The following is a 26,936-nucleotide window of genomic DNA, read 5'->3' as shown; positions in this document are numbered from 1 at the left end:
TGAAGGAGATCCATCAGCTGGGTAATTTAATCCTAATCCAGCCCACAGCCTTCTGCTGGTGTTATTATCAGAAAGAATAAAACACACATCTCAAATATTATTGGAAGTTTAGAATTTGTTTTATGTTTTATTATTTTCTGCATCAAACAGAACTTGATTCATTCTCCAACATTTCAGAAACGAACCACTGGGTTCAAATAAAACTAAGTCAAACATTTCATTTGGTGTTATTTCTGACACCCTTCAACTGTGGCATACATATTTGACTCTAGAGCTGCTCAGAGACATTAAACACTCATATATGATCCCATTATGGATTTTATTATTACATTATGTGTCCTGTAGGTTTTCAGTATATTTTTAGATTTTGTGAGTTTTTGCAAAGCGTGTTTTTCTCAGCCTGAGGCGTGGTGTTGAACGAGGAAACAGATGTTTTACTTTGTTTAATCTTCTTAAATGTTTAAAATGTTTTGTCCTAACCTGTTGTGAATGGAGAGCTTTTGAGGGATGACAGGTTGTGTCAATTACGTTTTAGATAAAAAAATAAAAAGCAATTATCTGACATCTTCTATTTATCGATGAAAACAAATCAATATGAAATAATCGTGATGCATCGTGATATCGAATCGAATTGAATCGTTGACCCAATAATCGTAATCGAATGGGGAGACAAGTGAAGATTCACACCTCTAATGGCCGTGCGGAACTGGGTTATTGTGAATATTCGGGTTTTAAAAGGATTACTGGCTGCATGTAAACGCACTCAATATGCTGACATCTGTTCAAAATCCTAAAAATGCTGAATTTTGTGGAGACACAACAGCTGAGAGGAGCCACCAAATCTCCTGTTCAATTTCACCCTCCCAGAATTTACCCCAAAGTTCCGACAATGGAACCATGCCTATTAACAACACCCCAAACAGAGCTTTTAGAGCACTGAACCTAAAACATTTAAATATATTTGTTATATTAGTTTTAAATCATTTTCTTCCTCACAAATAACCCGATTCATACTCAAAACAGGTGTTTTTGCCTTCACAACATCTATTGTTGGAACATATCCTCCATCTTTTGCAGACAAAGCACTAACTACAGACAGACGCAGTGTTGTTGTAAATGAGGATACTATGGTATTCCATCTTCATAAAGTAATGCTTGAAATGCAATCTCTTTCCTATTTGAGAAACTACGTATCCTTCAACAAAACCGAATGCTTTTCACATGAACTTTGGTTCAACGTCAATACTATCAGCATCTGAAAAGGCATAAAAGAGAAACATGAGATGAAGAAGGCTTTCTCTACATACTGTTTATTTCAGCTCACTGGTCCCATTACCAGCCTGGACACACAAGGCAGTTCTGGTGCCTCATCGACTTGGGTTCATTTATGGAGGAAAATCTATACAGAAGCGACACGTATCCATCTGCTTCCTCACCCTCTGGGCGAGAGCCATTTGTGTACTTATTTGAGCCTTGTCTAACCATTAGACCAGGCCTCTGCACTCTGTGATTACAGTAGTTATTACTTCCTTTTCTTGTACTATGGCAGTATTTTTTTATGATGAAATTTTTGTGTGCAAATGCATATGAAGAAAATTAAATTGGCTGATTCAGGGGACTAGTGTAGGTTCAATTATTGTATGCTTCTCAACATTTCCAATGGCACCAGTTACAAATGTATAGCCTAAACACTTTCTGATAAAACATGCTCCAAACTGATTGTGCAAATCTTTTTAAAGTGGGGTTTCTTATAAAGTTTATAGACACTTAAAGCCGCTTTCTGGAGTTTTCCTCTTTCAGAAATTATGTAAGATTTGTCAGAAATCCGTAAAAGTGATTATCTTATCATGTACTGTGATATAATATAAGCAATACGTCTTTTTTTGTGTGCTAAGCACGCCCCGTGCCCGGCAGAGCTCCGTGCAGTAGGAAACTGAGCGCCGACTAGAACTAACAATAGTATTAGACTACCGCTTAGACGCTTCAAATTTGAGGAATACCTCGGCTGATGCAGAGTTGATGAACTTTTCACGGACAAGAAAGTCTCTAAAATATAAATTTATGAAAACACAACATGACATGAGAATAATACTCGTAAAACAACGTGTTTTAGCTGTTTGTCGGCTACAGAAGCACATTTATAAACAGAAACGTGAAGTCGCCATCTTAAAAAAAACAGAGGAACAGTGTTTTTGTGTGATACGCTTGTCAGCCACTAGATGGTGCCATCGGATAAGAGAAATACTCCGGAAGGAAGCTTTAATATTTTACCTGTTGTAAGAAGCTTTTTAAGAGCCCAAAAATGGAAAAAAATTGGATTTGTTCTGACTGGACTGATAAGCTAACATCTAGTCAAAGTAGGGTTTAAACCAAAAGTTGTTTCCATCTTAAAATGAATCAAATACCTAAAAAGTCACAGTGATGAAAAGATGTTTTAATAAACTACTGTACATTTAGCATTACATTATCAAATTCATAGAATTCTATGGTCATTTGCCACAGAAGCTAGCATCTGCGCTAGCTAGCTGTAGCACTTCATATGCTCTTGCCCTTCTTGCGTTATGTGTAACACTTCTAGTTTTAGTTTTATAACATTTTTAATGAAATTTTAACACTCTATAAGAGTTTGAGACTAGAGTTTTTTTAGGATGGCGATATTCCTCATTGGAATCCTTGGTCCTGTTTAGTTTAGCCATTAGTTTATTTGTCTAGAAAAAAACAATCTCCGTTTCTCCAGCCTGAAGTCAGTCAAAGAGAAATTGCAATGGGTACGTTTTTTATTTTTTATAGCCTTCCAATAAAAACTCACTTCAAAAGATCCAAACTATCCCTGTATGAAGTCAGTCAGAAGGAAGACCTACCTTTTGTAATGAGGTTCAGAATGCCACTGCAATAGTTGGAGTTTGATTCTTGTGTTTTTCCCTGACTCTGTGGAGCAGAGGGGAGGGAAATTAGGTGTGTGTTTCAGGTATGCTAGTCTCAGTGGACCTGTGTGAATCCTCCACAGACTACAGTTGGGGTCCTAATAATAACTTGAAAGTGCAAATACTAGAGCATGGCTCCACATAATTAGCCTTTAGCAGGAATCAAGCTAATTGCAGAGAGGTAATTGGGTACACGGTTAAGACACACACAGAGTACAGTTTACCTTTCCTACCTCAGCTTTTCATGTTGCTTGTCACTTTGGTTTTCAGATTAGTTAAAAAGCATTTTAATTGGTTAATTTCTTCACCGTGCCATCTCTTCTTTTCTTTTGGCCAGCACAGTAAAAATGTGTGAGTGAAACATTCTTTAAAGATCTGTAAAGACTGCATTTATAAAGGTTGTAACAAGTTATTTGCTCAGGAGATATGTCGTTTTAACTAAAAAAAAATACATTAATACAGATAAACCTTTAGTGCAAGCGGGGTTTTTTTTTTACTGAGAAAGATATAAAATACAGGTTAGACATTTATCTGTTTGTCCCTTTTTTCTTGATAATGAATTATTCCTAAAATTCAAAGCATTACAATTACCTTATCTATCAGATGTAATGAAATATATGTGTCATTTAAATGGTAAAAAGTCTGTATCGCCTTCTTAGTGTTCTACAAACCCCCAAGGTGCTTCATAACACAATCAGTCATTCACCCACTCACACACACACATTCACACACTGATGATGACGAGCTATCATGTAGCTACAGCTGCCCCGGGGCAGGGGCATCACTGACAGAGGTGAGGCCTGCTGAACACTGGCGCCACCGACCCCTCTGACCACCACCAGCAGGCAAGACGGGTTAAGTGCCCAAGGACACAACTGCAGCATTCTCTGGTCGGAGCCGGGATCTGACCTGCCACCTTCCGATTACTGGACAACCCGCTCTTTAAAGATTTTACATTTAACCCTCTCAGGCTCAAAATAAGTTTAGATAAAAGGACGAACTACTAAGTCCTTCAGGGGTACTTCTGAGTTTAAAAATGCTCATGAGATACGTATGTGGAGTAACCAGGTAGGTAGGTTTTAACTGTTGCTAATCTGCAATGCCTGCCTCCAGAGGGTTAACAATCTTTAAAAGATAATCTATAGAATGTGTGTATCTGTAGAGCTGGCCTGGAGGAGGAACTAGACATGCTGCGAGTGCAGGCTGCAATGGACCGGGCCACAGTGAAGGAGCTCCACATGTGTCTGGCTAAAGATCATCAAGGTGAACCTTTTTTCTTTTATTAATATTATTTTTAGGTTTGAGAAACAGTGCTGCTTAAACTGATTTGAATTCAAATCACTGTGTGTGATTTACGTTTTCAGGCAATTTATACCAATTTTTTTTTTCTTTTTCATTTTCACTTAATCTTGAAAAGCTAACTTAATCCTTTCAGTAGGTTGTGTGTTACTTCTATGTTCTTTACAATTCTCATAATGAATCTATAGCCAGAGTGAAAGGGGGAAAATGATAAGACACTACCTTTAATGATGGAGAGGTCTGCATGTTTTTTAATTCAGCAGCACCTTTAAGCTCTTCTTTGACCTCTGGGAAATGTGTATTAATGAGAAGAATTAATAACACAACTCCCTGCAGGTTTACCAGAACAACTCAATTAAGACTTGATCAACTTCTGGCAAATTAATTCGGAGATCAAATGGTGTCCATTTTGTCTGCTTGCATCATTCTCTGTGTTATAAGCACATCCCTTTTAATCCAACCTGTGACACTCTAACACTAAATACTTTAACCAGTGGCCTTAATTAATTAGTTCAATAACAGATCTGTTCTGTTACGTTTAATTTCCTCAGTCAGTGACAGCGTCTAGTTGAAGATGCCAGCGTGTGATTTAATGGATAACTAATTAAAATACTGGATTTGATCTGATGGCTTTGTTTGGGTTGCACAGAATAAAAACAACCTCAGAAGCATTACTTAGTTAGATGTCGCTTTGAGGAGCAGTCACTCAAAGTGTCTTAGGTCACAAATTGTTTGCAAGTGTTTTCAATTACCTCACGAGCCACATGGCTTTGTTTTTGTATCAAGGAATGTTCAAAAGTCGGCACTATCTTCTTTTCACAACTGCCCCGGGGACAATTGGAACCCTGACCAACTTAGGCCCTGTCCACACGTAGCCGGGGATCTGCCAAAACGTAGATATTTTTCTACGTTTTGGCCTGTCATCCACACGAAAACGGAGTTTTTTCACACGAAAACGGATCTGTTTAAAAACTCCGGCCAAAGTGAAGATCTGCGTTTTCTCTGTTTTGGGTGTCTGCGTGTGGACAGACAAAACCGGAGTTTTAAGGTCTGCAACTTCACTTTCCGCGACAAAAAAATGCTGACATCACGTGTGTGACCTGTGTTTACACTAGCCGACAGCATGGATGCCCTCAGAGCTGCGCTCGCTTTATCAATTGTCCAAGCACTTTTTGCTTGTTTGTTTTTGCAAGCGGAATTACTGCTCCTTGCGGAAGACCACAGATGAAGGACGAGGTTAAGAACGGGGGAAGTACTGCCGCCTACAGGTCTGGCATGTCCTTAACAACGTATTTATCCGGGTACGTGTGGACGGAGTTTTGTTTTAAAACAAGGTGGTGCAGATGCAAGTTATTTGAGGGGCGGATATTCATTTTTAAAAAGACCCGGCTACATGTGGACTAGGCCGTAGTTTCCATGTGTCAGAAGTGCAAAAGACAACTTTTGAAGAATTTAGAGACCAATTGCAAAAAAATTGTATAATTGGCAAAGACGCAGCTAAGATGTGTTTTGATTAAATTGCAATGAGATTATTTGCACAGCACTTTTTCCTGTGTATAATTCTGTGTCTCCAACCAGTCACAGCCTATAACTGTTATTTTTTATTGTATAATGTGGCCAATAGGTTCATTTTTGTTAAGAACTAGTACGTCCTTTTGTGTTTCTATTTCGGTCGCATAAGCACTCCAAACGTGAATAAAGCCATTACTTCAGATTAGTTCTAGTTATCATACTTCTACAAGCTGTTTGAAATTTTTCCTTATTGTGACATCACAATAGGGAACATTAGCATAGAACCACCCTTCACAACACTTAGGGAGTCTTCTGCTCTGGACATGAAGGAGCAGCAGCTCTACTCCAAGCCCCTCTAAGCTCCTCCCCTCATATCAGTCTGAGTTAGGATGGGCGTGGCCAGCAACAACTTATTTGCATTAAAGTGACAGAGCCCTGAAACATCTTGTTTAGAAAGGTGTTGAAACTGCTGCTGAGATCACATTATATGAGTGTGCGTGTGCTAAGTAAATGTTTTGTGTAGCCCACAGACCTATTAGAAAATGTCCCATTTAAATGAAGATATGTTTTTTAAAGATATATTTCCAATGTCAAAATGCTTCCGGAGCTGGATAATCATGTGGACAAAAGCATATAAAACTTTTTTAAATTACTTGTTGTGTTTGATATTTTAAACCTTAAATTATTCTATAATATTTGAATAAAACCTATTGACTTGGACTCAGAAGGATAAGAAAATTGTGAAAGGCCACAGCACCTACTAAAGAGGAACCTGTGTGACCCAGTCAGAAAGAAGCAGGACTGAAGAGCTCACACCAAGATCACGCTAACAAAAGAGGGCAGATGAAAGAAACGGGGCCTTTGAGCTGTATCCTGTGAGGAGACGTGGGAGGGACGTTAATATATGCAGTGGTGCCAGAACCTCCTTCAACGGGAGGTGACTAGGGAGCCACCGCGTCTTCTTATCTAGGTAGTGTTGAGGTGCCAACTCCCATGCCACTCGCGCTGATGCTGGATAATTGTCTCAACCTGGTTATGTACCCAGTGAACACAGCAGCCCTCCTGTCCTATTTGGTGCTCCGTGTGATTTAATGTGACACACAAGGAAGACAAAAGGGCCGGCTAATTCAATGTAACAAACTTCCCTGGGCAAGGCGTCAATGCAAAGCAAGGGAGCGGCAGCTCCTTTTACAACACAACCCTCTTTCTTTCTACGTTTCCCTTATATTGCTTTGTTGGTATTTTTTTTTAGCCCACACTCAACAAGATCAACTGACCTGAAGAGTCACGGTCCTGAATATTTGATGTTCCCAGCTCATTGTACAAATTATTTTGGTCGTCTTGTCATGAATGTTTAACAAGAGAGAACAAGAGGCAGAAAGTTTTGCATTGTTGTGTGTTGCCCTCCGCATGCAGGTGAAGAAATAGTATACATTCATTGGTAAAAATATAAGCAAGATTATGTTTGAGTGTTAAACTTGAAAGACGTTTGGACTCTTCTATGCATTGAGTTGTTATTAAAATCCCCAAATTGCATGTTTTTACAATGGCATCATTGAAGTTCCCAGAATAAAGCAGCATGTTTGTCTATGGAGATTAAATGTCCTTTGAGGAAACACCGTAGGACTACAAAGCAGTGCAGCCTGGGGCTGCGCGTTCACCTGGGATTCAAACACTTCTCTTAGTTTGTTTAAGGTCCCCGGAGACAGGTTGCACATAGTAAGTACTAGCTTGTGCTTTTGAACACTGTTTTTCTATTTCCTTGTAGACTTCTGAATAAAATACATTTTGGTTAGTCTGAAGTTTAAAGAAGGCTGTTGGATTTTCAAAACAGGAGGGATCCCCCCCCCCCCCCCCCCCCCGCCCCCATGAACATTTTTAAAGCCATTGGAAAATAGCGTTTGTGCTGTGATTGACAAAAGAAAAAAAAGGAAAGAAACCAGACCTCAAAGAAGAAATTAGACCCCACTAATGTTAATTGATTTAATGTATCCTTTTTTATTATTATTATATTGATTGTCTCACCTGAATTTGACACAGTGTGTCACAATAGCATGCTTTGTTCCTTTTTGCAGAATTGCTTCAGCAAATGGCAGAGGAGCAGCAGGTCAAAAGCAGCACTCCGATTAAGGCTTCGCTTTCTTCATGGCGAATGGAACAGTCATTTAAAAAGGTACAGCACTATGCCATCACTAAGTGCTCCTTGTCATTACCAATAAAAGAAACTCGACAGAGCCATCTCCAGCTAGATGTCTCGTGGAACATTTGATTTTGCTCTTTTAAGCGGAATTCACAGGTTTTTTTTTTTCTTTTCTCACTCTTTGGAATGAGTCAGGTGTCAGCAAGAAACTACTTTGTTTTCTCAAACTTTAACTGGAATATCTATAAATAGACAATCATAATGCTCTCCATACAATAGAAGTTGAGTGCAGATTTGCTACTGGCGGTAACACTTGCTTTGTACTTGCTGTAAAATCGCGCTTGCATAAATTAATTAGTTGCTTCAATCCTGCTTTCATGACAGGGAATCATCAGGATTGAGGATAGTCATCTAATTTTGTTTGAAAGGTATCGGGCTTCACCAGCAGGCTGTGTGAGAACCAAATAAAAAGAAAAAATTGCCTGGAGGCACAAACCCAGCAGGCAGCCCCTGTTCTCTTAAACAGTTTCCATTGAAGATCTAACAAAGAGAGTTAAGTGCTCCTGGTTGCTGTCTAGTTAAAGGAGCTCAGGGTAAAAGAGGGTGCCAGTCAAATGTTCATAGCCTTGAGGGAGAAGGAAACCACTGACATGTCACAGGTCAAATCAGAAAATGGCCTTTCAACAAAGCAACAGAACAAGGTCAACTAGCACGTTACAGGTTGTTGTCTCCCTGTGTTCCAGTTAGATGCACGACTAGCATCTTAATGAATTTTAGTACTGCTATTAAAAAATGCATATATGTAGAGGGATTATATTCTGTTATGGTATTTACCGCTGATCATGTTTGATACTTTCAGATTGAGCAACTGGAACAGAGGATGATGTCACTGGAGGAGCAAAGGGACAGGCTGAGAGATGAGAAAGAACGGTTACTTCAGGCCAATGAAGACTTGGCCGAAAACTTCCGCAGGCTCCAAACTTCCATGAATCATCAGCAAACGCAGGAGGCTGTCCGAGTCGAGGCGGCCCATGCTCAGGCTCTGGCCCAGGAGGAACAACACTGTGGTGAGATCATGGCAGTAGAAGCCCGGCTGGCCACGTCTCAAAAAGAGATTACCAAGCTCCATCATCAGCTGCTCAAGCTGAGACAAGAGCTGGGGATCGTCAAAGCAGCCAGAGACTTCCATAGGAATCGTGCAGCAGGACCGGCAAGGGCATCTGGGATTGCTAACGGCATTAGCGGCAAGGTCAAATTCAAGACGACGAGGCACAGAGGTCTTCTACGCCAGCGCAGCCACCGAACAGTCAGCTCCAATCAAGCCATCAGCTGGCAGGGCCGAAGCCCCAGCCCCACTAAGGACGAGTGGGAGGACATGAGCATAGATAGGTAATGATGCACGTGCACATGCACAGACACTCACTCTCTTTTTCCATCTCCTTCATTATTTTTAGAAGCTAAGAGTTGAGAAAAAAGGCTGGCTGAATTGTAGGGGTACAGAGCATCAAGGGGGACAATGTGCATATGCAAAGCGTAAGCAAATGGGTGATTGAATTTCATTGTCTGTCTAGTTGGTATTCAGCAGCCAAAAGAAGAATGTGAGCTAGAATGATAGAGAGAAGGAGAGAGGAGGGAGAATCTACTGTCAGATCCTTTGAAATATCCTGGGATGACTTGCTTGGAGCTTATTGACTGAAATTTGCATGCAAAATTAGCCACCTCTACACAAAGTTGAATCAGTGCCAGAAAAGCCCAGGGATAAGGGGGCCGCCAAAGCCTTGATACCTTCCAGTGGTGCCATTTTCATGCACTAGTCACGCTAGCCCGAAATTGACAGTTTGGCAGTTTGATTTAATTTACTGGTTCTTTGCATATTTACAAACCCCCCTTGACAGCACTAAGGATCCCCCTGCAAGGACCCACCCCCCACCCATCTCCATTCTTACACAGTCATATATGCTTGGAAGCTTACCCCACCGTGTGTCAAAGCCCTTTTCAGATAGACATTCTGGAATATGTGTGGACAATTCAGTCCTGTTTTTAACCAGAACTGTGTTTTCAGACACACCACTTTTGTACCCGAACTTGTCCTTTCGGCTGCCTTCACACAGCAGGGAAAAGTTCCAGATGTCTGAGGGGGAGGGGGTGGGAAGGCTGTACCTGGATATTGCGTAAACATAGTGCGGCGGGCGTACATGCGTCATTTACCCAAACAAAGCCATTCAGTCAAACATGGCCGACGAAGAGATAGAATTCCTCTCACTGATCGGACTTATGTTAAGCATAATTCTGCGCACACGAAGACGCATAAGAGACCTGGATGATGAAGCTCAATGGCTAATAAAGGAATCAGGGAAACGTGTGAAGTGCTCCGTTGCGCGTCTAGGAGACGGTACCGTAGGAGGCGAGCTGCCATGGTTCGCCGCATGCTACAGGAGCGAGCTATCTAGGTGCGCACAGCGTCCCCCGGTCCCCTCCTCCTTCCCCTCCTCCCTGTCTGGAACTCGACCTCACCAGTCTGAGGCAGCCACCTTGTCCGTGACAAGTCCGGACCTGTTACTAGGGGCTTCGTCCGGTTTAATTACGGAAACGGTTATCCGGATGTTTGTTTTCAGACACAAAGGTCTTACGTACAGAGTCCTGAACATTTCCGTTTTTCATGGCCTGTCTGAAGGGGGCTTTAGTTATGTTGGATTGTCTCGTGGCATGTCAGTTCACAGGTGTGTGCGTGCACGCGCATGTGTGTGTGTGTGTGTGTGTGTGTGTGTGCGTGCGTGCATGCGTGTGTGCGTGTGTGTGTGTTCTTATTTCCTCCAGCCACCCTTTCACCACCTCCCCCCACACACATACTCATGCATGCTCCTGTCTTTTCTCCTCACCTTAATTTGGTTAGATAAATTTTGAATGGCCCGACTCGGATCGCTACCAGATGTCTACAAGCTGTTTAACATCCTCTAAATTAAGAACCATCAACAGTAATTATTTCATGTATGTTTTATTTTTAAAAAAGCCACTCAGCCAACATTTTTTGAGAAGTGCTTGAATGATATTAAACACTATCATATACACTCACTGGCCACTTTATTGGGTACACCTGGCTAGTACCGGGTTGGACCCTCTTTTGCCTTCAGAACTGCCTTAATCCTTCATGGCATAGATTCAACAAGGTACTATAAACATCCCTCCGAGATATTGGTCCATATTGGCATGTTGGCATCACACAGTTGCTGCAGATTTGTCAGCTGCACATCTATGATGCGAATCCCCCGTTCCACCACATCTCAAAGGTGCTCTATTGGATTGAGATCTGGTGACTGTGGAGGCCATTTGGGTACAGTGAACTCATTGTTATGTTCAAGAAACCAGTCTGAGATGATTCAAGCTTAATGACATGGTGCATTATCCTGCTGGATGTAGCTATCAGAAGAAGGGTACACTGTGGTCATAATGGGATGGACAGAGTTAGCAACAATACTCAGGTAGGCTGTGATGTTGCAATGATGATCAATTAGTACTAAAGGGCCCAAAGTGCACCAAGAAAATGTCTCCCACACCATTACACAGCAGTAGCTCAGAAGGTAGAGCGGGTTGTCCATTAATCGGACACCTTGCCTGCTGCTGGTGGTCGGAGGGACCAGTGGCGCCTACATGTATATATATATATATATATATATATATATATATATATATATATATATATATATATATATATATATATATATATATATATTTGTGGGGGTTTCTACCAGGTATGCCCTCCTCTCCTTTATCTGTACTCTACCTCAGTCGTGCTTACTCTCTGTCTCCTCACCAACTAATTCATCACACTGTAATCCAGCCCAGCTCTTTACACACGAGGCCCTTTAACAGGGACTGGGTGCAGCAATGCCCAGCTTTCCTAATGCCTCTCTTCGTGGCTAATAAGCAGCAGTCTAATAAATGCTTTACCTGAGAGGAGGATCTAAGCGGATTTGTGAACAAGGGGTTTAAACTGAGTTGTTGTCTTATTTAAGGCACCTGTCAATTGATTTGATACTGCAAATCCTTCTGTGTTCCTTATTTTGCAGACATCTTTTTCACAAATATGTTTTCTGTAAGCTTTTTGGACAAACAGTAGTTTTTTGTCTGAGGAGCTTGGGCCTAAGTAGTGACAAATAAAGACGTCAGACTTATAATTACTGGCAAGACTTATTTTCCTCCTTATACTTTTCAGTGCCGCTTGCTGAGTTTCTCAGCTTTTGCGGCTTTCTGACAAGTTCGAACATCAGCTGTGTTGCTGTGTGAGAGCAGGTGAACGAGCGAATCTTGTTAATGGTTATGTTAGTAGGAATAGGGGATTAGCTTTTTACTGTACATGACACTGTTGGTTTTGGAAGAAAAAACATTGTACAATCTGTCAACAAATGAAAGCTAGACAGCTATGTCATGTCAGCAGCCAACAGGAAACCCCCCATAATGATATGGAGCTCCTCAGGCTACCAGAAAAGATTTTCCTGAACTACTACAGGTATCACAACGGTTTCCAGTTTAATCCCACATTTAAGTAGGAGCTATCACCATTATTTCTGGGCTTTGGAGTTGATTGGCCAGGTTTCCTTTTTACAATATCTGAGAATGGCTCCCTAGCTCCTAGTTGACTGTGATCCTTTTGTTGTGTTTTATCCAAGCTAAACCAATAAAAATTGATGCTAAATCATGAAAATCGACAAGTTCAAAAAGTGAAATATTTGTTGCAGGGTCATCTGGCAAAGGATGAAATGAATGTCCTGGAAATAGTAAATGGCCTGTATTTGTATAGCACCTTCCAGGGTTCTACAAACCCCCCAAGAAGCTCCACGACACAGTCATTCACCCACTCGCACACACATTCACACACTGGTGGCAATGTGCCACATTGTAGCCACAGCTGCCCTGGGGCGCACTGACGCAAGTGAGGTTGTCAAACATTGGCGCCACCAGTCACTCCAACACCCACCAGAGGGCATTGTGGGTTAAGTGTCTTGCCTAAGGACACAAAGACTACAACAGACTGAGCTGGGCTCGATCCCACAACCCTTCGATTAGGAGATAGCAACTTAACTCCTTTGCCACCGTCATCCCAGCAAATGGGATAATTGAAGGTTTATGTCAGGGATGAATAAAAGGTTTATGTGTCAGAAGTAGGATAAATGTTCAGGTAGGATGTACCAACAAGAACAATATCTGCAACTGTGCATGTCTGTTATTTGTTGATGATGGGAGCTGAACTCCCTTTTGGTGTAATTTAGCTATTCCATCAATTAAAATGTTGGATGTTTTGAGCAATTTTCACAAGAACCCCAATATAGTAGCTGTACAGCTGGGTCGTAGCTAATTGCTTATGTTAGCAGTGTGCAATGTAGGAACAACTAAGTGTAAAAGGGAATAATAGAAAAAGTAAGTCAGCAACTGCACCAGGGGAAGACAGGGTCCCGCAGCGCTCCTCTGTGACAGTGGGGGTGGAGGTGGGGTGGTTGCACACGTTCCACTGTTGTTTCTCACCAGTATCAGCTGATGGAGGGCTCTAGGTTCGCTGCGCCGTTCATGTCAGTGGACACAATAGGGTCGGGGAGGGGGGCGGGGCATGACGCTTAGCCTGGCGGGTGGGCAAGCAAGGCCTGGCGGCCCACCAGGCTTATAAAGCGCTGGGGGAAACCCTGCAATAGAATTGTGCATGACTGTTGGTTTGTTTGCATGTAGTTTCATGAACTGTAGTCTTTTCCAAACGTCCTTACAACAGGCATTTGAGCCTTATCCCGGCTTTCCACTAGATGGGTACGTGGCATGTAACATAATAGATGTATTTTACCCATGAGCTCTCTTCCTACCAGGAGCATTTCTGATGCAAAACAGAAGCAAAAGTGTTCCACGCAGCTGGTCCCATAACGTCACTAAATCACGAGAGAATTGCACACCACGCGTGATGCCAGCAGTTCATTTGCTAACAAGCAAGGAAAAAGATGTAGCATGTATCCAAAAGGTCTGCGGTTTATTTTCTGTTATCTTTACCTCAGCTAAGGAAGTTTCATAACGTACTGACGTACTTTTATTTTTACTATAAAAGCAACTGGAAATCTGTATGTGACTTTTACTTAGAAAAATCATGGATGTATTACACAGCTTTTGTCTTTCACTTCCTGTCTGGCCTTATCTGAACTGCTGTGTTTGATGCATTATTGAAGTGTAGCACTTAAAAATAGACTCAAAGCATAGATTTTGCAGAGTAACAAGTCCCTACTCTTCTGGGACGTGCCAAAAAAAAAGATGCGTCACGGCTGGTGGAAATGCACCCAGTCACTAAAGCAGCAGCTAATTGCTGCATGCTATGCTTCACGCTAGGGCTGGGCAATAAATCGAAAATTTATCGTTATCGAAATTTCTGACTTATCGAGAACATTTTTTCCAAAAAATATTTAAGATGTATGTAGGTTGGCAACAATCATGCCCCTTTAAGAAGCTGTACCACCTTGAGTCACGTAAAACTGCGGGTGTTTATCAATGCCAAGGTGCCTGGCCTCGCAAGGCCAGGCACCTTGCTCACGAGGACACTGTCCTTCCTTGGTTACAGATAATGGTTAAATGGAACAGACTTGCATCACGTGACCGCGGCTTCCATGGTGGTCACGTAACGTTACGTGACACGGGAGATAACGTTATATTTTATATGTATTAGTGTCAATATAAATATATAACGAGCCTTTTACTTTTTAAATTGTGTATATATGTCACGCTGAGCAGGAGGAGGTAGGACCCAAAATGCAGAAGCCCAGAATGACTCGAGACAAGAGCAGTTGAAAAAGGTAAAATCCTTTTATTAAGGTGGCAATACGAAATCACTTAGAGATGCAGGAGTAATCCAGAAAACTGAAAATCAGGAAGCCAAAAAAAACAAAAGCTCAATTATGAACACAAAGACTAGAACATGACGAGGGAACAAAACAACGCTGACTCACAACAATGGACCGACAAACACTGAGGGACAAGACAGGGCTTTTAAACACAGAGGGAGGTGATCAGAGGAACAGGTGACAGGTGTGAGTGAGATCTGTAGGGAAGGCAGGTGCATTCAATAAACTAAATGGGGAAAGAACTAAGCAGGAGAACCTGGAGGAGAACAGGAGGAGGCTGGGGACAGAGGGACACAGAACATGACAATATATTTGTTAAATTAAATATATAGGTGAGTTACTACCCGCTACCCACTGAAGCTGCAACTAACCAACCATAGATAACTTCTTTGGATCTAAAAAAAAACATCTTAAATTAGTTGACTTACTTTTAAACTTGAAATTTGTCCCCTAAGTAGCTGCTGACTTCTGATCTGCCATCCTTTTAAAAATACTGTGGTGCATTCTGGGTAATTTTTGACCAAGGCTAGGCTATGAGACACCTTCCATGTATCCTTGCTCAGCTAGATAAATGGCTAAGAAACGGAGAACACACGCCTCGGTAGAACATGAACATTGGAACATGCCTTGGCAGCTCCTGATGACGTATCTCCTAGGCAGCCAGGGTGGGGCCAAGACATCAAGATGAGGTTCCTTGGCATTGAGAAACACTCTGTGACTCAACGTAATACATGTGACAGCCTCATCTAGTAGACAACTTTTGTTTCTGCGCATACCAGTAGTTATCGTCCATTTATCGTTATCGAGCTGAAATCCTCAATATATTGTGATATTGATTTTAGGCCATATCGCCCAACCCTACTTCACGATTACGTATCCTGGAGAAAGGCTATAATAATAAAATGTTCTACCGTAAATTCTCTAATATTGGCCTGTATTCAATTAACAGCCAGGTATCACATTTTGGCCGGAGTCGGTGGAGGTGAATAATGGCCGTTTTTTTATTGTGGCCGGGTGCAATGTGGTAACAAGCAAGTACGAGGGGCGGTTGTGTCATCCGTCTCACTTTTGATTTGCCAGTGATAGACCGCGAGGGTAACTTTAACCATGGCAGGTGCGGAGACAAAGAGGAGGCGAAAATTTGATATCAAGTTCAAAGAGAACGTGCTGATTATGCTGCAGAACACTCTGGGGAGCAGTAGGGGTTGTATGAACTAGTCACTAGCCGACTTTACTGCTCTATAGTGACTTTTTATGCCCGTCATCGACTAGTCGCTGTCACTTGATAATGACCGGCAAGATGCAGTCCTCGGAAAAGACAGCAGCCTGCTGTCAGCAGGTGACAAGCTCCTGCACGTCTGGAGGCAATGCGCTGTGCCAGAGCGTCGGTACTGATACCCGCCGTAAAACGGACATTTAACCAAATTGTGACGTTTACCCTCTTGCAATTTAACCTTCCCCTCACCCCCATCCTAACCTTAACCAGCTTGCGCATGCAAAGCTCTGATTGTTGACGCGCTCCAGAGATCTGCGTCCTGAGCACGGCCACAGTAACATTATCAAATTAGGTGTCGCCACCTCAAAAACTAATTGAACACGCGATCGTTCATGTCGGCTCATTTCCTTTTATGTTTTCTGTCTTTTATGCTTTTATTTGTGCTTGATGCTTTTCGCTGCTGTGGATCGGGGTGCATCACCTGTTTTGTCCTCCGTGACACGTTTTTTTTACTCACAACGATCGTCAAGAAAGCGTGTTTGTCGTGTTCATATCAAATTAAACTGAGCACAAAACACAGATTTACTTTCTTTATTTCGTTTTCCTCATCCAACCCCCATAAATCCCTGTGTGTCCTCCTGCAGCACTCCCGAAGGACAACAGGCAAAACAAGACAAAAAAGTCTGACGTGTTGTGTAAAAACTGCTATTTTTAGCATATTTTTAGGTCCGATGTGTTGCTACCAGACATACAGTGTGAGCAGTCAGGTCGCATCCGAGAACTGGGTCATACAGTGTGAGCGCATGGCTCGTGAGATCTGCCTGCGAGGAAGTCGTACAGTTTGAGCTGAAGCTGAGTGCTACGAGTGAAAAAGTCGCACAGTGTACGCCCGGCTTAACTGATGCGGCCAGCAAGCAGCGCGCACTCCACTGTTTTTGCGGTCGGTCGATCTTTTAGAACTGCAGTTCAAAGGTAACTCATAAGGTGGATATATATGAAGGCAGGTAGCAGTTTTTCTTTAGGATTGAGAGGAGATGCAGGAAGATAATAAACAGGCAGGACAGAAATATAGTCAAATAAAAACAAGTTAGTTTTTGTACCTGCTGGTTGCAACAAACAGACACCATTGAAGGTAATCATAAGTGAGGAACAGAAAATGAAATAATTATTTTAATGTTTAGAGCAGCAGGAACTCTGAGAGACTGCAGGCGCATCAGTTTGCGGCCCCTGCGCGTGGGGGGGGGGGGGGGGGCAGAAACTACCGTTGTTAAAAGAAATGTGTTTAACGTTGAAAATGTGGGCGCCATTTTAATTGTCAAAAACTTCAGCGAACCATTAGTTCATTTTGCTCAAATATAAATTGAGGCCTGCCTCTATTTCTGGCCCTCCTTCCAATAAAGGCCTGGAGCTTGATGAGCTTGAGTAAAATACAGGCCCGGGCCTGTATTAGAGGATTTATGGTATTTTAAATTGTCTACATGGATGTTACTATATATCTTTACTCTAAAAACACAGGATAATGTCAGATGCATCCATTCATTGCAAGCTCCTAAAGAATAAGACCAGGGGATTGTAGAGGTGTCTGGTAGAAAGGAAAGAAACTATGTAGGTAAAAGCTCCAACATCACTTGTGGTACAGAATGATCATGCAGGATGACCCTGGTAAAGGCCATAAGCCAAAGCACGTAGATCCAAAAGGTTATGATCAGTTAAAGACAGAGTTTCTTCCCAAGAAGTAAAGGCAATCTTCTTTTGGCCCCATCCTTCCCATTATTCATCTGTTGGGAGAAAAACTCATCTACTGCCATTTGTGTGTTTGTTATATTAATATGTACATTGCTGTTCACCACTTTTACACCATCATGATAGAATGATGTTCCCCAATGGCAATGACCTCTTAAAAAACATAGTGCTCATTTCGTCACTTCTAAAAAAAACTATTTAAAGTTAATGATTGTGTCTTTACCTCTAAATTCTACAGGTCTCTGTCCATTTTATCATTTTCACTAACCGGTGTTTATTTCTATAGTACAGCTGGGTGATATTATCTCACATTGTCTTATTGTTAGTGTATCACAAAACTTTACAGTAGATTGCTATTTAAGGTCAAGGAGTCTTTATTGTCCCCGTGGGGCAATTTGTCTTGCAGCAAGCAGTAAAAAAGATCAAATCAACAATGAAACATGATTCATTTTTAAGAACATGAGAAAACAACCAAAATGGAGGAAAACTGCTCATTTAACAGGACAACTAGAGAATTTATTCACAGTGATTCCTTTACTGTTTTGCGAGTGACTGGAAAGTACAAGCAACCTATTTCCTGATGTTGGACACAGCCCTAAATGAAAAAAGAAATGGATATTTGACAGAGCATTTAGGTCACATTGCATTTCTTAATATACTGGACATAGTTTTGCAATAACACCATGGCTAGAATGTGTCTTGAAGACCAGGGCTTCCCAATTTCTTTTTTTGAGGACCCCCTTGCTCATGTCCAAGACAAGCGAGGATCCCTAGCCCCAACTCCTACATGCGTACACACGTTAAATGTGATCATTTACCGTCTTTATACAGACACACAGTTATAAATTATATATGGAGTTCTGATTATACTGTAGGGTGTGTTATTGGGAGTTTATAAATGTAATTTTTACAAATAAATTCTCGCTAACCTCACAATCTCAGCAAGGACAAAATTGTGGGGACCCCCTGTAATTTTGTGGGGACCCCCTTGGGGGTCCCGACCCCCAATTTGGGAACCCCTGTTGTAGACGATATGCTATGTTTAACTCAGCCTGAAGGTCAGTTAGCTTTACTTCTTGGCCAGGTTTGCTGGCGTGTGGGTACAGTTATGTTTTTCTCATTGACTAAACTTCCTTGCCAGTTACAGTGTTTGAGATGTGGAGAAGCCATGTCTTTGTACTGTATCTGTGTCTGGATTATTCAAGAAAAGAAAATATTTTTCTTTAGCTTTGTTGCTTATATTTGTTACCTGTGTGTGTGTGTGTGTGTGTGTGTGTGTGTGTGTGTGTGTGTGTGTGTGTGTGTGTGTGTGTGTGTGTGTGTGTGTGTGTGTGTGTGTGTGTGTGTGTGTGTGGTGGGGGGGGGGGTCAAGCATGTGTGGGTGTGTCTGAATAAGTGAGTGCAAAGAGGCATAGAGTAAAGCATATTACATTCACTTGATTGAATCAATGATCAAGAAATAATAGACATAAAATTTCCATAACAGGTTTCATCTGTTTAGTTGTCTCACCAGCGTCAACTTGGTAGTTATTTTTATTCACCAAATGAAGGTAACTTTGGTCTCAGTTGTGGTGATTAGTAATCCTCAGCAAGTTTCGGGGCTCCCACCAGACTGATTCTAACCCTGGCTAGCCCATGTCATCTTCCAGTTAGATCGTCTCTCAGTGGTCTTTACCTCTGCTGCTTCTCTCAGGCCCCACCTTAATAAACCCGCCAGCGTAAATGTCACTGGCTTCCACCTTCACGTCAAAGGTCACTGTCAATAAACCTGTGTGTGTGTGAGCGTGTGTGTCTCAGGAAGCCCTTACCGTGCGTCTATCAGATGCGAGTTTGCGTGGCTGTGCTCAGCCGTGCCCCTCACACATGTCTGTCACACAGGGAGGGCTAATGAAGGCCACAGCCACTCTCATACATGTTGATGCACTCACCAACAGCATCAGACACTGCAGCTTTTCACTTAATTTACACCCACATTTACACTTCCTGCTCAGAAATTGGATGGGACATTGATTTTCTTTTGGAAGGAGGGTGGGGGGAAATGCACATATTTTTGCTTGATGTCAACTAAATCAACCATAAAAGGTAAATTGGAATTATTTTTTTTGTCGAAGGGTGGTACATCCAGAACCAATGTTTCAGGTTCAACTTGTCTGTAACACACTTTATTCTTTCTCTTTAGCTTCAGTAGTGAGGAGTACCCAGATAGTCTCAACGGGGAGCCCTCTGGGACAGCACCTCACAGACAACACGCCTCTAGAAAGGTTGGACTTCCTCTTTTGTTTGTAACTTTTTCTGTTTTTAATTAAAGCTTCTCCAACAGGACATTGCCATTGGGTTTGGTGTGTTTCCCTGCCAATCATGTCTGCAAGAGGAACATTTGTGCAAGGTTTTATTATTAATAGTCAGCCAATAAATAATTTAAAATTGCCTACAGGTTTTGTTGTTTTATGCTTTGTTTTAACATGACTCATATTCCCCAGGTATGAGATCATATAAACTGTTGTTGAATCCTGAGAATTTGACTTTGAAAATATTATTTAGTCAGTGAAAGTGTAATAACCCTGTCTGGTCTTAAACATTAAATAAAACTATATAATTAGTTACAGTATGACTTAAAGAAGCTGCAGTAATTTGACAAAGAAAAATAACTTTAAACACTAAAGTCAATTAAAACCTGTTAAGTTATTGTAATATGATTTTGTGGGGATTTATGTGTACAGTCTTAAAGACCAAGTTAAATGAAAATCAATTTTACTTGTTATTTTTGAAATATGATATCTCTGAGTTTGACATGCGGGCCAAATGTGAAAATCGTCTTCTACCCCTATTTCCTGCATTAGCTCCCGATAGAAAATAGATGAGGAAATGATCAGATTAGAAAAGCCAGACAGATCTACGTCACACTGTCACTTAACATTCATGGACTCACCCATCTTGACCCGTGACGGAGACGGCTGTTGGTTTAACGTCCAGGAAACAGCAGAGAACGTCTCAGCTAGTGGAAGCTAACCGTTAGCATTAGCAATTCCACAACATGATAGAACTCCTTCAGGCTTGTGTTATTTGTGGAGATAAAATTGCAAGCAAACAGAGTCAGTAGTAGAGTCGCGTGGTAGAGTCTGCTGCCAATCAAAGGAGAGATGTCCAAAAATATCAGGTAATCAGACTCCAAATCCTGCCATCTTCTGCTCACCTCTCATGCTTACTTCTGGTTCCTGAAACAGGAGCCCCAGAGCTGTTTTCCTCACTGAGATCAACTCACAAGACATACGTTTATACTAGATACCACTATGAATATATTAGAAAAAGCAAGTGAACTTGGTAGCTTAGCTCATCTTGACTCTTCTCTAGACCAGTTGCTCCTAAACTTATTTGCTTGAGGACCGCTTGCCTGTATCAAAGACAAGCCTCGATCCCCCAATCCCAACTCCTACCTGCATACACACACATTAAAAGTGATTAATTACAAGCTTTATACAAACATACATTGTTTTGATTATACTATTGGGTATGTTGTTGAGATTTTAATAAGTAATATTTACAAATATATTCTTTGTTACTTCATAACCTCACAGCAGACTAACTTGTGGGGACCTTGGAAGGTCACGGACCCCAGGTTGGCTTTACACGGCAGTGGTGGGTGAACTCGTTAGGGAGCTGGGGACACCTGCGAGTGCAAGGTGATCTGTATGTTGCATTAAAACCTATTATAACAGTGATATTGAATAATCTGCTCAGTCACTGGCTTTTTGTCAAAATCTGAACATTGTTGCAGGCAGCTGTCAGAAACCTCTGGAGCAGGGATGCCCAATCCTGGTCCTCGAGATCCCCTATCCAGCATGTCTTAGACGTTTCCCTGTTTCAACACACCTCATTTGAATCAGTGGTGATTAGCAGTGTAGCTGTTGAACAGGTGATTTAGCCACTGAATCAGCAGGGTGAGAAAATAAAAAAGCTGGATAGGGGATCTTGAGGACCAGGATTGGGCACCCCTGCTCTGGAGCAAACACTGTCGCCCCCTAGCCAAGCATTGACTGACATTCTGTGAAATTGCATTTTCAGCATAGTTCTCTACACTCAAAAAAACATCGAAACAAGTTTTGAAAAGTTGCCAGCCAACCCAGACCCGTCAGTAATGGAAATATCTAATGCCACCTACACACTAGCATTGGCTCCATTCCGCTCTGCCCTCCCCAGCCTGGCCACATTCATTCCACACTGCCTTAGGAATGCGCACGTGATTGAGCACAGGGGTGGTTTGTGGTCTATGATGTCAGGAGCGCATCTCAGAGCACTTTGGCTGGGAAAAAGAGCACTGAGAAGTCAGCAACTCCACCGTTTCTCCGTTATTAAATGGTGCGTGTGATTTAGAGCTGGCTAATCAGTCAGCAGTGGGCGTGTTGGACCAGTTTGGCCCCAGGCAGACCTCCTCGGGAAGAGGGCTAAAAAGACATCCGGTTGCATGGGGGAAAATCCAAGGCTACCTAAATGAGAACACTCCCAACCCAGTCCAGGTGGAGTGGAGCCAATGCTAGTGTGTACGTGCCATAACCTTGTCTAGTCGTGCTGAGTAGAGCCTATGGAAGCAAACCCCTGTAACAGACTGAGGAGCAGAGTTTAGCCACCCAAAGCATAAATCGTTTATTTAACATCACAGAACGAGTCTCCAGAGTTTTATGTGCTAATTGGATTATTTAAAGTGTCTGGTCCTTTTCTCTTGAAACGTACTTGATGTTTCACTCATCAATCTATAAGATAGAGTGTGAAACATTTATGTTTTGGGCTGTCAAATGCCGTAAGATTTTAATAGAGTAGTTGTCTCCCATTGACATGCATTTAGTTTGTTGTCTAGCTCATTCTAAACTGGACTAATAGGCAGGTCGTTCTCTTCTACTGCTGTTCTCAATGAGGTCCGTATGTGGGGCTTAGATCAGACCATTTCATAGCATCTTCAACCCCCAAAGAAATATTCCATGAAGAAAACTGATAAGTCTGAATAAAGAACATGACCAATATGCTTTCCTGTCTTTATTTGCAAAGAGGAGAGAGAGAGGTAGAAACTAGATAGGAATAAGGAGTTGTTGCATGTGTAAACTGGGAGCTGTTGGAACCTGTTCCCTCAGATCCCCCTGCTCAGTATGCCCAGCAGCTCCTCCCAGGCTCATCGCTGTGACGGCCCAAGTCCCTCACAACGTGTCACAAACCAAAGGTCTTATCTTCCCTCGGCCTCCGTGATCAAACCCAGCTCTGATCAGATCTTACCTGACCGCCAAACAAAGAGCTCAGAGGAAGGAGGGTTGTGGTGTCAGTGGGGGTGCCCTTCTTTGATGTTATTACAAACAGCGCTGCGTTTGGGAGTTGTCATATACACACTTGCGCGTGCAAATGACTAACACACTCGCAGTCATCACACCGTGGGAGTGAATCCGGGTTCTCAGACAGTGATTGAACAAAGGCGTCATTTGCAAGCATCTGTCAGGAATAATATCCAGACTGAGAGTCAGCCACGTTGGAGCTGGTTGAACACGCTCAGGTGAATTATTTAAGCACAAAGTGATTTGTCTTGTTGGATTAAGCTGAGCACAGCCAGTGATCATAGTGTCGCTGCCAACTCTGTCTCTCAAAGCACAACATGTCAACTGCTGCGTTATATTAAACAGCTTTTATTTTTCATAATTTACTCCCTGTCTTTGTGTTCTTCTAGTCCTACAGGTGTTCACTGCACGCAAACACAGAAGAACCAGCAGCAGGATCAAAGAAAAGCCAACCCAGTACTCTGACCCAAGGTAGTACAAGTTTTCCTTCTTTTTTGAACTCATGCTAGACTACAAAAATCAAGTCAGCTGTTAATTGAAGCAGATAGAACAGAGTATTTACATGCTGTTGATCAGAAACAAGTATCTGAGAAGGTTAGTGTTTCCTTCTCAGCTCCTGAATTGGTTATTAATGAGAAATGTTAATCCTTCTGGTTAAATTTATCACAGTTTTCACATACGCCTCTTAACTCCCAGCTGGAGCTCCTATGTGGGGATTTTGAGGCTTTTTCTGCACGTGTCAACTCAGAGGCAGCTGCATGTTCTTCCTCCTGTTAGATTATAAACAGCATGAGCTCTGGGAGAGAGGTACAAGAGGGGAGAGGAGGAGGCGGAGGAGGAAGTGGATGTTGACGAAGACCCAGCGCTGCTCCTCCTCTCTGCAGCAGCGTGTTGAGTCTCTACAGCGTCGCGTTGACATCCAGCGAAGTGCCAGGAAAGACACCCAGCTCTCAGCTAAGGAGCTGCAAAGGGCCAACGAGGCGCTCACAGCACAGCTCAGCGCACTCGCTCAGCAGCTCAGCAGCAGCAAGCAGCTCACACAGGTAACTGGCAGGAAAATGAAACCGACTTAAGAGAAAAATCCTGTTCTAAAAAGTACATTTCCTCTTTTTTTCCAACTTTTTGTGGTTTTCTTAATGCCGTGAGTGCAGCAGCTTCCCCTGATCATGTTAAATGAGCATGCTGACAGGCCTGCCCTTATCTGTGCGGGTAAGAACCACAGACCAGAGGCGAAGAAAACAAATGTCTTACTCGTCTCTCTATGACTCTGTCTTTGTTTCCTCCTGCGGTTAGTTTCTGCAAGCCAGTTGTCCACAACAATACATGTCACCACCAGTTGCATTCCTCCAGTGTCTGCACTTGCTCTCACAGACATGTACAAGGTGACTGTTTCCTTACCGAGTCCCATGCCACACACCTATTTAGTTATTTAGTGTCTACACTCGGCCTACCCTAAGACTTCTACAGTATAAATAAAATATAAGAAAGATTTGTCATAAAATCACTTTTTTTTCTTGTCAGTGCCTCCCTGTAAACATAAGCATATGTGAACCCACACACACACACACACACGCGCCAGCATTTTGACAAATAATCATTAATTTTTATACGTAGGAGACTTCTTTTGGTGATTTCAGCAGCAGCTGAACGTATAATTAGGTGTATGTTTTGTCTTTATATTCACTATTGAAAATGCTACAGAAACGGTGTTCTGCGTAAATTCGTTCACACGAGTCAAGAGTGCATCATTCAAAATGCCACCCAGGAAGTGGCCTGTCTGCCCCCGTCAGGTGTCTGATTGCTGAAACCCAACAAGACCTTAGACTTGGATGCAGCGCAAAGGCACCTGCAAATGCACACCTGGACACACACACACACACACACACACACACACACACACATACTCGCACTGTTGAGTGAATGAGTGGACAGAGAGGGAATTGCTGTCTTCCTGTTTGTTTCCTCTTCCCTCCTGCAGTATTAATGCCACTCCACCAGAGAAAGTTGGAGCCGACTGACTGGTCAAAGCTAGGTCTCGTTGCCCTCTCTGGAAAGGGCAAGAGGTGATAGACTTTGGACTGGTTCCAGCCGGTCCTTGCCGCCTCTCTAACTAAAACTCTTCCTGTAATTGGCTTAGGACTGCCTCCGCAGGGGCCATCATGTGATAGGTAGCATGGCAGTTTCCCAGAGACTTGTTTGTGTATCGCTGTCTCCTGATCCTTCAGCCATTCTGTCCTTTCCCTTTTGCTTCCTTCCTCACCTCTCCTTCATTAACTCTGTCGTATGCCTTTCCTTTTTGGATTTAAGTATGTGAATAACTGTAATAAACACTTATTTTAGTTAATCTGCTCTCCTCAGTTCTGTGGTCAGCAGTAAACAAAACATTTGACTCAGAAAATGTACACCATTACACAACTGTGTACAATTATATTTGCTTTTTTGATATCTATTATGTTCAGTTTGAACAATGTTCCATATTATTACAGAATTCGCATTTTTTCCTTTCATTTCTTCTCCAAAGGTGTCACTAAAACAGCTTTGTTCTGTGAATATGTTGGTATGAGTTTGTTACTGCATGAAGTCCAGTTTTATGTATGTAATCAACCTTTGCATTTAGTTTTTTTTATCTATACTCAGATTAATTCCGTTTTAGGAAAGAAATACTTAGTTTTGGATATGGATGCCACAGGTAAACATAGACAGTTAGACACATGCAGCGTTTGGTTATCTAAAAATGTGTTCATAAACTTGATTCTGAGTTTTACTTGGAGTCTTAAACAATTTTGCTGAAATTAGTAAAGATAACTAAAAATGTTGCTCCTCGGTCTCAGATATCAGATCAGGCTGCAGATGAGACACAGTGTTAATCAGGAATTTGTTTTATTGATGTTAAACTCAGTAATTAAATCTGTTTGAGTCATTGAGTCAACCAACAAACCACCAAAGTTCCCGAGCGCAGGCACAGCTGCTGCTCACCGCTCCTCACAGGGATGGGTCAAATGCGGAGATGTAATTTCACCAGTGTGTGATAACTAATGGGACTTTAACTTTATTTAATATGGTGGATCTAATTCTTGTTTTTTTCCTACAGCCCAGAACTACAAACTAAACTCTAAAAGAGCTTTAAAGCAGTGGTGGATCTAGGAGTTTTCTGAGTGCAGGTCCATCAATGGGCCACAACATTTATAGTGGGGCCAAGTAGTATATGTTAACATCCATGCACAAGATTCACAGGAAACACCTGTTTGGCTCATTAACGCCACTAGTGTTTGGACATGGATTTGCATCAACCTATAATTTGATCTTTGTGCTAAGGACAGATGAGTGACAGGACAGTGGCACTTCAGGGGGGCAATTAGATTTCAGCTGGGGCCAATGCCCCTGCGGCCCCACCCCTAGAACCACTAATGCTTTAAAGTTAGCATTACTGTCTTAGCTTCTCTTAGCCATCCTTGTGATAGTGTTGGATGTATCAATCAATCAATCAATCATGATGTAATCACTCAGAATCACAGGGAGCTGTTTCTTCTCTGTCCGTGTGTGTTTATGATTTCCTTGATCGACAGCTCAGGTGTCCTAAATTCTGATAAAGATGACTGATGTCAATATTTACATTAAAACTGAGAAATGACTTTCTCTGTGAGCATTTGTCCCTACCGCAGTCCCGAGTGCAATTGTCTCATCTTTTTAAATATTTCATATAACTGTGAGAAGTATTTCCTTGGTCTGCTGTGAATCAGAGACAATGTGCTTCTACACAGCTTTAGAGTGAGCCTGGTGAACATGTATGAATGCAGGTGTCTAGGCCGTCTGAGCAATTAGCCATTTACAACAACGAGGTAGATGCTTTATATTAGAAGACATTTCTGTAATTTTTAATTAGTTTCTTTATTTACAAGCATTTGTTGTGTTTCTGTATGC

At 42.0% G+C, this 26,936-nt stretch overlaps 1 protein-coding gene across 1 annotated transcript in view; it reads left to right on the top strand.

Annotated features, from left to right (window-relative positions):
• The window catches only part of cntln (centlein, centrosomal protein), a 127,378-nt gene that overhangs the window by 61,873 nt on the left and 38,569 nt on the right, over window positions 1–26,936 (top strand). The window contains exons 14-19 of the mRNA XM_015965167.2: window positions 4,087–4,187; window positions 7,811–7,908; window positions 8,735–9,264; window positions 19,880–19,961; window positions 23,405–23,486; window positions 23,793–24,058. Of these exons, the coding sequence (XP_015820653.1) occupies window positions 4,087–4,187; window positions 7,811–7,908; window positions 8,735–9,264; window positions 19,880–19,961; window positions 23,405–23,486; window positions 23,793–24,058 (1,159 nt within the window). The remainder of the gene's footprint in view (window positions 1–4,086; window positions 4,188–7,810; window positions 7,909–8,734; window positions 9,265–19,879; window positions 19,962–23,404; window positions 23,487–23,792; window positions 24,059–26,936) is intronic.

The sequence above is a fragment of the Nothobranchius furzeri genome, chromosome 4, assembly GCF_043380555.1.
Source record: "Nothobranchius furzeri strain GRZ-AD chromosome 4, NfurGRZ-RIMD1, whole genome shotgun sequence".
Lineage (NCBI taxonomy): Eukaryota > Metazoa > Chordata > Actinopteri > Cyprinodontiformes > Nothobranchiidae > Nothobranchius > Nothobranchius furzeri.
Note: the sequence above shows the minus strand (reverse complement) of the source record. Positions and strands in the feature narration are given on the sequence as shown.